The 14,358-nt window shown below is 38.3% G+C and overlaps 1 protein-coding gene and 1 pseudogene across 1 annotated transcript in view; both read right to left on the bottom strand.

Annotated features, from left to right (window-relative positions):
• The window catches only part of Xrn1 (5'-3' exoribonuclease 1), a 112,746-nt gene that overhangs the window by 48,243 nt on the left and 50,145 nt on the right, over positions 1 to 14,358 (bottom strand). The window contains exons 21-26 of the mRNA XM_031345724.1: positions 11,896 to 12,009; positions 10,177 to 10,275; positions 7,694 to 7,809; positions 6,981 to 7,127; positions 1,723 to 1,812; positions 1,366 to 1,501 (exon numbers count right to left, since the gene is read on the bottom strand). Coding sequence (XP_031201584.1) covers positions 1,366 to 1,501; positions 1,723 to 1,812; positions 6,981 to 7,127; positions 7,694 to 7,809; positions 10,177 to 10,275; positions 11,896 to 12,009 — 702 coding nt within the window. The remainder of the gene's footprint in view (positions 1 to 1,365; positions 1,502 to 1,722; positions 1,813 to 6,980; positions 7,128 to 7,693; positions 7,810 to 10,176; positions 10,276 to 11,895; positions 12,010 to 14,358) is intronic.
• On the bottom strand, positions 4,535 to 5,801 carry LOC116072591 (annotated as a pseudogene).

Raw genomic sequence — 14,358 nt, 5'->3', positions numbered from 1 at the left:
TTTTTTGGTTCTTTAAGACAGGGTTTCTCCTTATAGGCCTGACTGTTCTGGAACTCACTCTGTAGACAGACCAGGATGGCCTAGAACTCAGAGTCTATTTGTCTCTGCTGGGACTAAAGGCATGCCCCATCATGCCTGACATATACAGGATAATTTCAACATCCAATTCTGCTGTCTTTTCTTCTGGAGTGCACCACCATACTTGGCTTTATGTGGCGCTGGATAAAATCAGGGTTTTGTGTATTCTAGGAAAATACTCTATTGACTGAACTACATTCCCAATCCTGAAGAGAACATGTTTTGTCCCAGGTGATCTTACTAATGATCATAACTTGTGAGGTAGGCAGTATTTTATTAGTGACTCACCAATGATGAAATGGTGCATAAAAAAAATTAAAATACTGAGAAAGAGTTTAAAGTTCAATGTGGTAGGAACGGCTCTTGAGCACAAGTCTTAACTGATTTTTCTATTAATTCAAAAAAGAAAGTGTGTTATCATGTAATCATTAATAAAAAGCAAATTAAGGCCGGGTGGTGATGGCACAAGCCTTTAATCCCAGCACTTGGGAGGCAGAGGCAGGCAGATTTCTGAGTTCGAGGCCAGCCTGGTCTACAGAGTGAGTTCCAGGGCAGCCAGGGCTATACAGAGAAACCCTGTCTCGAAAAAACAAACAAACAAACAAACAAATAAACTAACAAAAGAAGCAAATTAAGGGAAATTAAAGTTTTAAAAAAAAATACCAATATAACCGACCCACTTCTATTATACCATTTAGTTAAAATGGATAAATTAGGTTAAGTTAATTACAGAAGTCTGTTGCTTTGAAATAGCAGAATAGAGAGATAAGAGATTGGTGTGTGCATGCCTATGTGTGACTGCATTTGAATGTGTGTAGGTGTGTGCCTGTGTACCATGGAATAAATGTGGAGGTCACAGGACAGCTTTGGGAAGTTGGTTCTTGCTCCCACCATGTGGATTCCGGGGTTGAACTGAGGTCATCAGTACTTGACCACCTGAGCCCTCTCACTTACCAGCTCTGAACTATGTCTTTAAAGAATGTAATTACAAAAGCAAGGAAGAGCGAACCATCACTATTCTTCATGCACAAACTTTCTATTGCTACTAGAGTTATAAGATTAGAACTATTACAAAGAAATAAATTTTAAATTTTATAGTTTTTGTATACTGAAGTATATTTACATGTATTCATTTAAATTTCCTAACAGTTGCTGGAAATTCTACAGGATTACTAATCAGAATCATTAAGTAAGTATATTAGTTGGCTGCAACATAAAAAACTGATAATATGCTGTCCATTTTAACTTCAGCTAGCATCAGCAATCATGATTCCTCAAAGTCAGTACCTTGCACTTCTCAACTTCTTCCTCGATTTTTTCAACAATGGCTGCATCCAGAATGTGTAAATCACAAGAAGACCGAGACAGAGTACTGACAGGATGTCCTTTTAGCCAAGTAATAATTTCTTGAACTTTCTCAGCTCTACAATAAAAACATAAGTAATTTTTTTCACATTGATTAAAAATTTCTGAAGGTTATATTAAGGCTCTAATAAAAACAAACTTTCTGGGAACTGTGAATTATCAGATTTAAGTAATTAAACCAAAAATGAAATAATACAAGATAAAAGGTAACAGTTGATTGTTCAAATGGAAAGCCTAAAGCTGAACTACAGGGCAAGAAACACCACAAATCTTGCTCACCCATTCTCATTTTCTCCGGGCCAGATGTCATCTTCATAGAATACGTCCTCTTGGCTGTTTTTTGCTATATAACTAAACAGTTCTGGTGCTCTAATCAACAAAGAAATAAAATACTGCTTTAAAATATGCATTTAACCTCACATAAACTTCCTATTAAATGATTTTGTATTCTAATGGGGACATGTGAAATATGTTGAGGATTTTACAGTATTACTAAGGGATAGTATTAATAAGGAATGAGACTAAAAGGTTAGATAGCTAGAATATTTCTATAACTTTAAGAAAATTCCCGGGCTGGAGAGATGGCTCAGCAGCTAAGAGTGCCGATTGCTCTTCCGGAGGTCATGAGTTCAAATTCTAGCAACCACATGGTGGCTCATATCCTTAATGAGATCTGATGTCCTCTTCTGGTATGCCTGAAGACAGCTATAGTGTACTTACATATAATAAATAAATAAATATTTAAAAAAAAAAGAAAATTCCCATTGGCTGAGAAACAGTTTAATTATTTAAAAAATCCAATTATGACTTAGTTTTCTTTGATTAAAGTGTGAGGAATTAGATGGCACGGAAATAGTATTTGTAGGTTCTTCCCCCACACCCCCGCCCAGTTTTTGAGATAGAGCTTCTTATGTAACTCAGGCTAATCTCAAACTTATAATCTTCCTGCTCCAGCTTCCTCAGTGCTGGGATAACAACCACACTACAACAATATTTGGCTTTTAAAGTTAACTTTCTAATCTCTGTAATAAAGCTAGAACATTTATATGTAAATTAAAAGTATAAATTTCTTCTTCTGTTCTTCAAAATTACATTTCTTTTAGAAACTTAAGATTCTACGGCACATCTAAGCAGATTAAACACATCTTTGTTCTTCCCTAATCCACTAAAATGACAATAAAGCAGAAAACTGGTGGTAGACCAAAAAAGGAAATGGAGGAAAATGGGGTATGTAATGTCATATGGCTTTGACATTAGATCTTGGAGAAATGAGATTTAGCTGATCTGATAGACAGGAAGCAGCCGACTGAGCCTCAGGGCCAGTCACTGGATGAGAGCGCAGGCACAAGAGCACTCTGTCTCCCTCATGTCTCATGAGCTGCTGCACTGAAAGCAAGTTTCTTACTCCCAGTTCAGGATCTCACTTGTGAACTGTGTTTTGTTATGCAGCATAAACTTACACACCTGAAAAAAAATCAGGGAATCAACCAAGTCTGTTCTTCTGAATCCGCAGAGCCTCACTAATTATGGACTTCAGGCGTATTTAATAGCATTTACATAAAAAATGTATATAGCATGCAGTTGGGATAGGTGTTTACTTACCCCTACCACCCCTGAAAAATAGCTGCAGATATTTTTAGACAGGTTAGCAAAGAAATGCTCTAGCTGCAGTTATACCAGAGACAGAGAGCTGAGGGGGGACGGATGGTACAGGAGGGAAGGCTAGGTGCTGAGCATGTGTGCAGCTCATGCACAGGTAGTGACTATACAGCATGTGGGGCATAACGTCTTGAGGAAGCAGACTCAGAAGGACACAGGCATGCACAAGTTTAGTGGGGAGACTTGTAAAATCAGTACTTGTGGGTAGGGAAAAGAAAACAAGCAGAACTGGGCAATGCAAACAGGAAGATATGGAGCTCTGAGTTGTTCTCAGTGAATTTCATGGCCAATCCCACAAAGATCTCCAACTGGAGGAACCTTCACATTTGTCCAGGAACGGGGCAGCCAGGTTGCTTTCACTGTCGTTACCTCCTACGCCAGGAGGCACTGTGTTGTGGAAAGGGAACATGACTCTAGGTAAGGTGGTTTTCTTTATCCACACAGTTCCAGAGAGCTTGCAAGTGGAGGGCTGCTAGGAGCATTACCATCCCCAGGGGGAAAGATCCTTCAATCTAAGAAAGATCTGGGCTGGGTGGGAAGTCATCACAGAAGCCACAAGGCAACAAAACCCACTTTACATGATTAATTTCCAGAATACTAGCACTCAGTGTAGTTCCTTACATTCATCATGCAAGGAAAAGGCTAGAAGATACCTCTCTAGGAAAAGTTAGCCAGTTAGAGAGAAGATATACACACACAGTGTAATGATATTAGAATAAGTTACATTTTTAGAAATAATAATGTCCCATGTCGGGCTGGAGGGATGGCTCGGCGGGTTAAGAGCACTGACTGCTCTTCCAGAGGTCCTGAGTTCAATTCCCGGCAACCACATGGTGGCTCACAACCATCTGTAATGGAATCTGATGCCCTCTTTTGGAGTATGAAGAGAGCAATGGTGTACTCATATACATAAAAAAAAAATCTTTAAAAAAAAATAATGTCCCATGTGATAAACCCCAAGCAAGTACACTAAATTCCCAATAAGCTTTGGGCACATCCTTGTTAAATAGACACCAAGAAGCACTAGGAGTGGAGAAAAAAACATAAAAACAAACATAAAACAAAAAAAATCCTTTAACATACAAGGTGCAATAAATCAAATAGAGAAGAAAAATAATTTGGAGAAGATTGGAGATAAAAAAAAAAGACATTGGGCTGGTGAGATGGCTCAGCGGGAAAGAGCACTGACTGCTCTTCTGAAGGTCTAGAGTTCAATTCCCAGCAACCACATGGTGGCTCACAACTATCTGTAATGAGATCTGATGACTCTTCTGGTGTGTCTGAAGATAGCGACAGTGTACTTACATATAACAATAAATAAATCTAAAAAAAAAAAAAAAGACATTTAGTTGTCTCACAACCCCAATTCCAGGTCCAGGAGACCTGACCTCCTCCTCCTCCTCCTCCTCCTCCTCCTCCTCCTCCTCCTCCTTCTCCTCTTCTTCCTCTTCTCCTTTTCCTTCTCCTTCTCCTCCTTCTTCTTTTCTCAAAGTGATTTTATTGCTTGTGTACACAACAGCATTTATGCCAGTAGAGCAGAAGCTGTAGATGACACTCATATTTCCAATTGGATGGGAGCACCCGCTTAGTCTTATAGTATCGAGCCAACTGGTAAATCCTGTTCTCTATCAGAATCAGGTGGAATTTAGCATCCTTGTCCTTTATGTTCCTTTCACAGTGCTTTTGGACAGCAACTACTTTCTTAATCAAATGGTATAGATTCTCAGGGAGATCAGGGGCAAGGCTTTTGGACTTAAGGATTCTCAATATTTTTATTTCCAGTCACAAAATAGACCTGCGCCACACCATGTGAGTCCCTCAGGGTCACACCTATCTGGGAGGGAGTCAGTCCTTTCTTGGCCAATTTGTATATCTGTTCCTTATGTCAACTACAGTCACATGGGGACGTTAAGGCAGTAGGGCAGTGCTGACTGAGACAGGCCCTTCCAGGGAGTGTGCATGCGACCCATGATTGCAGAGGTCTGGCAGCAGAGAGAAACCTGAAGCCTTCTTCTGGCCTCTGCAGGCACCCACAAACATGCAGTGTGTGTGTACTGATATTGATACATGAAAATAATACCAGTACACAAAAGGCCAAGGCAGAAAGATTACGAGTTTCAGGCAAGTCTGTACTTTTTTTGCTTTTGAGGTTGGCTTTAGGGGAGGGGTGTTATACCTGGAGACCTTGTCCTTAATAACAAAAAAACCAAAACCAACCAACCAACCAACCAACCAACCAACCAACCAACCAACCATCAAAAACCAAGACAAAACTGAAGATGTCTCAGAGTATGGCCATATGAAGAAGGACGAGAAAATGCAGAAAGAGACAATAATCATGACATTGTCTAGCTGCAAATATTTATCATAAGCATGTAAACCTAACAGAATTAACCAAAACTTGTAAGAAAAACGTAGTGGGAGGAAATATGTTTATATCTATAGGGAACTGAGAGAAAGAAGAAGAACTGGAAGCTCATAGAGAACTTTTCACAGTCATAAATCAATGGCTATGTGACAACTAAAAAAGCAAAAACTACTTTTTGCAGTGCCACAGATCAAACCCAGAGCCTTCAACATGCTAATTAAGCAGGTATTCTTCAATCTCAAGGACAAGAAAAAAAAAAGTCTGAATGTAGCCTTTTAAGGAAATATGGAAATGAGTAGAGAAGCTAAATTTTCTTTTTCTTTTTCTTTCTTTTTTTCTTTTTCTTTTTTTTTTTTTTTTGAGACAGTTTCTCTGTGTAGCCCTGGTTGTCCTGGAACTCACTCTGTAGACCAGGCTGACCTCAAACTCAGAAATCCGCCTGCCTCTGCCTCCCAAGTGCTGGGATTAAAGGCGTGCGCCACTACTGCCTGGCTGAGAACCTAAATTTTCATATATGGCAATATGTAACTGAATCTTCCTGTCACTCTTTAAAAAAATACAGAATGTTGGGGCAGGGGGATGGCTTAGTGTATAAAGGCACTGGACTCTTGTAAGTAGGCTTGACTAGATGAGTTAAATTCAAAGGTCCAAAAGAACTCCTTCGACAAGGCTGTCTTCTGACTTTAGCACCCATGTGGTGGAACACACCTCTCTCCATATGTATAAGTGCAAGCTCTGTGTATGCACACACATACACTAATATAAATTTAAAAAATATTAAAAAGATATAGAGTATGACTTTATTTGGAAATAAATAAACACAGAACATTGTCTGTTCTAACACAGACAATTATAAGAGGGCTCTAATCCAGTATGACTGGTACCCACTGAAAAGGAGAAATGTAGACAGGCTGACCCGGGTGAAAGCTTATATGAAGACAAGTGGGGAGAGATTGTCACCTGAAGGTAAGAGGACTGGAATGATCACTCTACAAGCCAAGTCATACATAAAGTTACAGGAAAGTACGAGAGAGCTAGGGGACTGCAATCTTGGTGACACCTTAGTAAAAAGAGCTAGCTGCAGGTACTTTATTACGAGAGCCCTGTGAGACCAATACAGGGACCCTCAACGACAAGGAGGACAGAAGCCTACAGTAGAAAGAATATAAAGTTGTAAATCAGAAGTGGACGTGTTAACTATGCATCCAGGCATATACTCACTTAACATTTATGGATAAAAATGCTAATACATTTCTTAATCATTATTAATGTAATTTTTCTTCTTAAGACAGAGTCTGAGACATAGCCCAGGCTGGCCTTAAATGCATCAACTATGTGAGAATGGTCTCCAATTCCCAATCCTTCTGCCTTTAGCTCCCTTGTGCTGGGGTTAGAGGTGTATGCCACCATGCCTAGCTGATGCTATACATTTTACTGAAGGACATAAATCTCTCTTTCAAACAAGTATGAGGCAGGCAAATAGGCTGGGAGAAGCAAGCTTGGCACTCACCTCTCTATGTACTCTGCAAGAAGCTGCTCTGCTGCCGACGAGTACATCCACTCACTCCCAACTTTCTTTGTATAGCCAGGGACTTCCTCATTTTTCTTGTTGAATTTGAGATTTAAACCCACATTTGCTTTATGGTCTCCATGAGGGCTAAGTTTAAATCACATATATACACATAAGTGTTTTAAAATTTGTTCAAAAATGAAAAATTATGCTTTTTTTTTCTGGTACAGTGCTATGGATTGAATCCAAACTCCTGCACATGCCAAACAAGCACTACAGCACTTAGCTACACCACCAAAACCAACAATTGCTTTCAAGTTTTAGAAAAGCTCAGTTCTAATTGTTCTACATTTTAGTTTGCATGGTTACTTCTAATTAGCAGTAATTTAAAACTATAGGACAGGTTTTAAAATCCAAGTTAAGAAAGCATATAAATAATATTATTAGAAAAAAAGAAAAATAACAAAATTCACAGAAATATATTACTGAGGCTCACACACACCCTCTGATACCTTTTTTCAAGGTTAGCTGCTAAAAATACAAACTATCTTTGAAAGCATCTAAAAACTATGCCGTTCATGTAAAGAAACACTGCTGGAGGAATTGATGGGCAACTCAGTCCACAGTTATTAATTGGAAAAAAAATCAATACCGAGATAGTAAGCATTTAATTTTTCTGCCACTTTAAGCAAATATCCCTAACACAAACTTACTTTCTCCTAGATCCTCTTCCAATAAAAATACTTCCTGTAAACCTTGAAACAAGGTATCCACTCACTCCAAGGCGACCGGCCAACACATATCCTGGGTTGTACTTTATAGAGTATTTCTTTAAATATAAAAATAAAGAGGTCATTATAGAAATACATGTTTACATTAAATAGTACTTGGTTACCTTTGAGATCTGTAGATAGTTAAGACACCACTGCCCCCGCCCCCGTCCCCTTGCCCCTCCCCCTCAGGGATCTGAAAGCCCTCCTCTTTCTCTTTAAAGCAGACTTCCCAGGGATGAACGAAGGAGTAGGAAGCAATCTATAATTCTGTCTCAATAAATAAATTCTGTAAGTACTAAACACAAAATTCTTCACATAACCTTTTTTTTTAAACTAATTTTCATATTCTAAGCAGGGTAGCAAGTACCTTGAAGAAAAACAAGGCTTCAAAAATTACTATACATACTGAAGTCAAACATAAGTGCATCATCAAAGAACAGTTGTGAGTGAGGAAAGTAGAGTGTGAATGTCAGTAATCTTTCCACTACTACTACTACATGAAAGTCACAGTCAAGTAAATGGAAACATAACTTGTGTAGCTAATGAGTGTAAAATTAAGAAAAAGAAGTGAGAAACTGTGATCAGAGTATACTCTAAGAAAAAAAATCTATTTTCAATTAAATAAATAAAATATTTCAAGTGGCAGAACAAAACAAATAAATAAAACAAACAAAAAAGAAGAATCAGATAGGATAATTTTTAACCAGGAAGTAAACAATTTACAAATCCAATACCAACTAACATTAACAATCATATCCAATCCTTAAACAATATATATATAGACACTAATTTTTATTTATATTCTAATACTTTGTAAGTTATATGAAGAGTTTATATAATATATAATATGTGTATGTGAAACTGTTTCATGTAGCTCAGGGTGGCCTTGAACTTGCTATATGCTTGAGGATAATCCTGAACCTCTGATCCTCTTTGCCTCTGCCTCTTAAATTCTGGGATTATAGGCTTGGGCCACTAAACTTGTTCATACAGTGCTGGAGACTGAACCCAAGGAGCCTCATGCATGCTAAGCAAGAACTCTACCAAATGAGCTGCACTTCCAGCTCCAACAGTTTATATTCTTACTTTATGATCATAGCTGAATGGAGGAATATTTTTACCAACATAACATCAATATCTCGGGATTGGTACCATTATTTTACTGGTTATATGTATCTATAGTGATGCTTAATGGGTAATCATTTTTTGTTTTTGTTTGTTTTTTTGAGGGTAATCATTTTTGATAGGCTAGAATATTAAATTACTATTAAAATACATAAATGTCAGTAGCCAAATGCGGTGGTACATGTCCATAACCCTAATACTTGGATCAAGATAAAGGAAGGAGGATCAGGGGTTCAAAATTATCCTTGGCTACTTAGTGATGTAAGCCAGCCTGAATTACTTAAAATACTGTCTCAGTAGTCACAGAGACACACAGAACATGGTTGTTCAACAAGAGTATCATTAGATTTGGTAATGATACTGACCGGGATGAATGTGGTTTGTATATGCTTGGTCCAGGGAGTGGCATTATTATAAGGTGTGGCCTTGCTTGAGTAGGTGTGTCACAGTGGGCGTGGGCTTTAAAACCTTCCTCCTAGCTGCCTGGAAGCCAGTCTTTTCCTAGCTGCCTTTGGAGGAAGAGGTGGAACGCTCAGCTCCTCCAGCTCCACCTGCCTGGACACTGCCAAGCTCTAACCTTGATGATAATAGACTGAAACTCTGAATCTGTAAGCAAGCCCCAGTTAAAGCATTCCACTGTTTTGCAAATCCAAATTCCCAAAATCAATATTCTTCCAAACAAAGGCATGGTCAGGCCTATCATAGCAATACCCCAGCCCTGGTACCAACTTCTGTCTTAGGGTTTTACCGCTGTGAACAGACTCCATGACCTAGGCAAGTCTTATAAAGGACATTTAATTGGGGCTGGCTTTCAGGTTCAGTCCCTAGTTTCAATACTAGGGATTAAACTGGGGTACTTTCACATGCTATGCTAGATTGTTATGGCTAGATCTATATGAATTTGGGGGAATAGATTTATACTTTTCTCTTACACTTTCAGTGTTTGTCTGCATGTGTGAAGAATAAAGTTGATACGATTCCTCAGAAGCCACCTACTTGAGTTTTTTCTTTTGTGAGGCAGGATCTCTCACTCTGTCTGGCATTCATCAACTAGGCTCAGCTGGCTGACAAAGCTAGCTCCAGGGACTTGTCTTCCATTACTGGCATTAAGCTCAGTTTTCATCCAAGGGTACTGGGGACATTAACTAGGGACATGCTACATTAAAAATATTTTATAACTCAACTATCTCCTTAGCCCATTATACTTATTCTTAAAATATTGAAATTAATTTTAAGGATGCAGAAAATATCCCAACATTAAAAAGTTTATTTTAAACAACAGCAACTATTGTACTTACATGCTGGTTCTGTATTAAAGCATCAAGATTTGGTTCACATGGAATGCTGAAAACCACACGGATTCGACCTTCTGTAATCACGTCACCTGAATTCTGAACCTGGGGGTGGGGGAAACCACATTGTTTTAATCTCTGTTATTATATTCATTTATGTTTCTCATTATTTGAATTTTACTCTTCTAAAATAGAACACAACAATAAAATTAGACATGGAAATTTTCTTGTAATTTAAACAGGAATTAAAAATGTTGTTTAAGAGTAGGTCATTTTATATTTGCTTTAATAGGTATTAATCACATCTAAAAATTAACTTACTTGTAGATAACATCAAATTACCAAAATGTTGTAAATAATACTTGAAAACATTTACCTTGATTCGCCATTGTTAATACTATAAAGAATGTATCTTTAATATTTGTATACTATGTGCATATTTACATGCATGGAACAACAATAACAACTACTACTATTCCTACTATTATTTTGAACAAGGTTTCAGTGTGCATTTTCAGCTTAGCATTGAATTCATTTAGGCTGATCTCAAACTTGGTAACCCACTGCTTGAGCTTCCTGAGTGCTGGGGTTATAAACATGCACTACAATCCCCAGGACCAATCATGCTCTGAGAACACCTTAAAGACATCATTTCCTTTATCTGTATTTTAGCATATATTCTTAATTTTTTAAAAAAGATTTATTTTATTTATATGAGTACACTATTGCTGTCTTCAGACACACCCGAAGAGGGCATCAGATCCCATTACAGGTGGTTGTGAGCCACCGTGTGGTTGCTGGGATTTGAACTCGGGACCTCTGGAAGAGCAGTCAGTGGTCTTAACTGCTGAGCCATCTCTCCATCCCCTTTCTATATGTTATGTCTGTGGTCTGGGGATCAAACCCAGGGACTTGTCCATGCTAGGTAGTTGTTTCACCCACTGATCGATATCCACAAAAGAAGCTTTCTTGTTTTATCTTTTTATTATTACTATGCAATGATGAATTCCTGATTTGCTTCACTAACTTCTAATTTGTCAGTGCACTTAGTTATTCTGCTACTTAGGCTATTAGGATGTGGCCACATGAGCCCTTTGGCCTTGCTCCCATGCTCACTGACAGGGCTTTTTCATTCTTTTTGCACTTCTTACTTCCTGGTGTCAGATGTAGCAAGCTCATTTTGTGTTATTTTGGCTTGAGACCTACAATCAGGTAGGTACTTTATTGAGAAGAACTGCAGTTTTAGAGAAGTGTTATGGTCTTAGAGGTCAAGATCTCGGTATTTCGTGTGTTCACTGCTACCAGAGTGTCAGCTTCTTATGCTTCTGAAAAATATGCATGTGTAAACACACACACATGTGCACGTATGCTTCAGAATTCCTAACAGTACCTCCAATCTGTCCCCAATAGACTCTTCTTATTTTTTTCAGTGGGAAGAGTGGGGTTATCAGAAATATCAATACATTTAAAGATTCATTAACCCTGTACCTAAAACCTTCTTAACCCAATAAACAAGTGTATTAATAAATACCAGACTTAGAATTCTTTTTCCCACCTCCTGATCAGTGGCTCATCACTATAGGTAAATGCTGTGTTTTTAAGTTACTAGAGTGAATTATTTCTTATGTTTCCCCTTTGGCATTACATTTTATTTTGCACTTAAAAGATGCAAGAACTGTATTAACTTGAAAGAAGGAAAACAGTTAATAAAAAATTGAAACTAACTTCTCCAGTGCAGCCATAATAAGGAGTTCCAAGCATAAAGACCATACTTCTGGGAGGAAACAAATCATCCAACGTTTTGATACTGGAGAAACGAGAGTCAAAAGCTCGGATGTCCTACATAAAATGAAATATATCAATCATCACAGCTAATATTCATAAAACCTGCATATCATCTTTTTTTTCTTATGGGATGAAATCTGAAATGTCAGCAAATGTCAAATATAAAGATTTTCTGCAAAATAATACCAAAATCTAAGACACAGTGACTTGTTCCAGTATGCTCTCTTCGGCACTTCATATATCTAGTTCATTTACTTCTTACATAACCACTGGGGGTAGACATTCATTATTAACCTCATTTGTGAAGATAGTCATAAAAGGGGATGAAACTTGTCCAAGGTCACATAGCAAAGCCGCCAACTCAGTCTGTGCTCTTAATTACTACACTATAGCTTATTAAGAGAGAAACACAAATTACATGGTTAGAATATACAGCAGTATTTATCCAAGGGATAGGGTTAGATTTCAAGTCCCTTCCACACTGTGTATGTCTGAAACCGCTGTCAGAACCAAAGACTATGAATTGTTTTTTTATACATATCCGTCTAGGACAGAATTTCCTTTATACATGAGGTAACAGTGAGAGATCACAGCAATAAAAGACTGAATGTGGCCTCTTCCTCTGAGGGTCTTGCACTGTTTTCACTTTTTTTCCTTTATGTGATGATGTGACAATACAAGGCCTCCGTGATGAAATGTGGTGAATGACTAAGCTATGAAATGTGGGCGCATGCTCCAACCTTGAAGTGCAACAGCCAACCGTGAAACTAGAGCTTTCCCTCATAACTTCATGGATGGAAGATTCATTCTTATAATCTGTAATCAGACCATCCTCAGCATAGGAGAAGTTTCATCTTTTCACTTGAAGGAAGCATATTTAATTGCCAGTACCACTACCCTTGCACTTTGGAGTTCTTTACTAGAATAAATGTCACCATCTCCCACGGTACCGTGACAGCTGAGCGGGTGCTGAGGTGCTACTCAGCGGGCAGCCCATACAGCAAGGATGCACTGGGCAAAGATGAGCTCCATCTGAGCAACAACGGAAGACTCATTACAATATTCAGAATGGTGACCATTTAAAAATGTATGAATTGCTTAATTCTGGCATTTTCCAGGTAATAGTTTGACATTGGTTGAATGCAGGTAACTGAAACTATGAAAAAACAAACATTGACTCTCCACTGACTCCTTACAATACTGGAGATTATGCAGAGCTCAAACCTTTAATATTAATTAGTTTAATTCTGGCAAAAAGAAAATTTTTTTAAAGAAAAGATCTTGATATATTGCCCATGGTGGTCTTAAATACACAGTCTTCTTGCTTCGACTTCCCAAGTGCTAGGACTACAGATGTTCATCACTACACCCGTCAAAACACAATATTTTTGAAGGATAAAAAAAATGTCAACACATTAAAAATGAAGGGTGTACATGCTAGAAAATTTATTCTAGAAAATATGTTCTTAAAAACTACCACAACAGCCGGGCAGTGGTGGCGCACGCCTTTAATCCCAGCACTTGGGAGGCAGAGGCAGGTGGATTTCTGAGTTTGAGGCCAGCCTGGTCTACTGAGTGAGTTCCAGGACAGCCAGGGCTATACAGAGAAACCCTGTCTGGAAAAACCAAAAAAACAAAAAACCAAAAGACAAAAACAAAAAAACCAAAAACCCAAACCAAACCAAACCAAACCAAACCAAACCAAACCAAACCAACCCAACCCAAAATCAGAACAGAAACATTTGGTGTGTTTGTGTCAGAGGGCAACTTGTAGGAGCTGGTTCTCGCCTTCTATCACAGGGTTCCAGAGACCAAAGCCCACATGTGTGGCTGCTCTGGAGATAGGATTTAGGCTGTTGGCTTGGCTGCAAGCATTCTGACCTGCTGAGTCATCTGGGCAGCCTCCAAATAATATATTTTATAAATTATGTTAACAAAGCTTTATTATACATTGCTAAATCATTATTCTATTTATAAATATTAATTATTGTCTTTTTTCTTTTTTTATTAGATGTTTTCTTTTTTTTCTTTTTTCTTTTTTAAGATTTCTTTTTTATTATTTATTTTATGTGTATGTGTACACTGTAGTTGTACAGATGGCAGTGAGCTATCATATGTGTGGCTGCTGGGAATTGAACTCAGGACCTCTGCCGCCCTGCTTGGCTCGCTGAGGTCCCGCTTGACTCAGCGTAACTCACTTTAGCTGTCTTCAGACGCACCAGAAGAGGGCGTCAGATCTCATTACGGGTGGTTGTGAGCCACCATGTGGTTGCTGGGATTTGAACTCCGGACCTTCGGAAGAGCAGTCAGTGCTTTTAATCACTGAGCCATCTCACCAGCCCCAGATGTTTTCTTTATTTACATGCCATACAATATCTCCTTTCCCAGGTTCCCCTCAAAAAA

The sequence above is a fragment of the Mastomys coucha genome, unplaced genomic scaffold (genome assembly GCF_008632895.1).
Source record: "Mastomys coucha isolate ucsf_1 unplaced genomic scaffold, UCSF_Mcou_1 pScaffold23, whole genome shotgun sequence".
Taxonomy (NCBI): Eukaryota; Metazoa; Chordata; class Mammalia; order Rodentia; family Muridae; genus Mastomys; species Mastomys coucha.
This window is presented reverse-complemented; position numbering and strand designations above follow the sequence as displayed.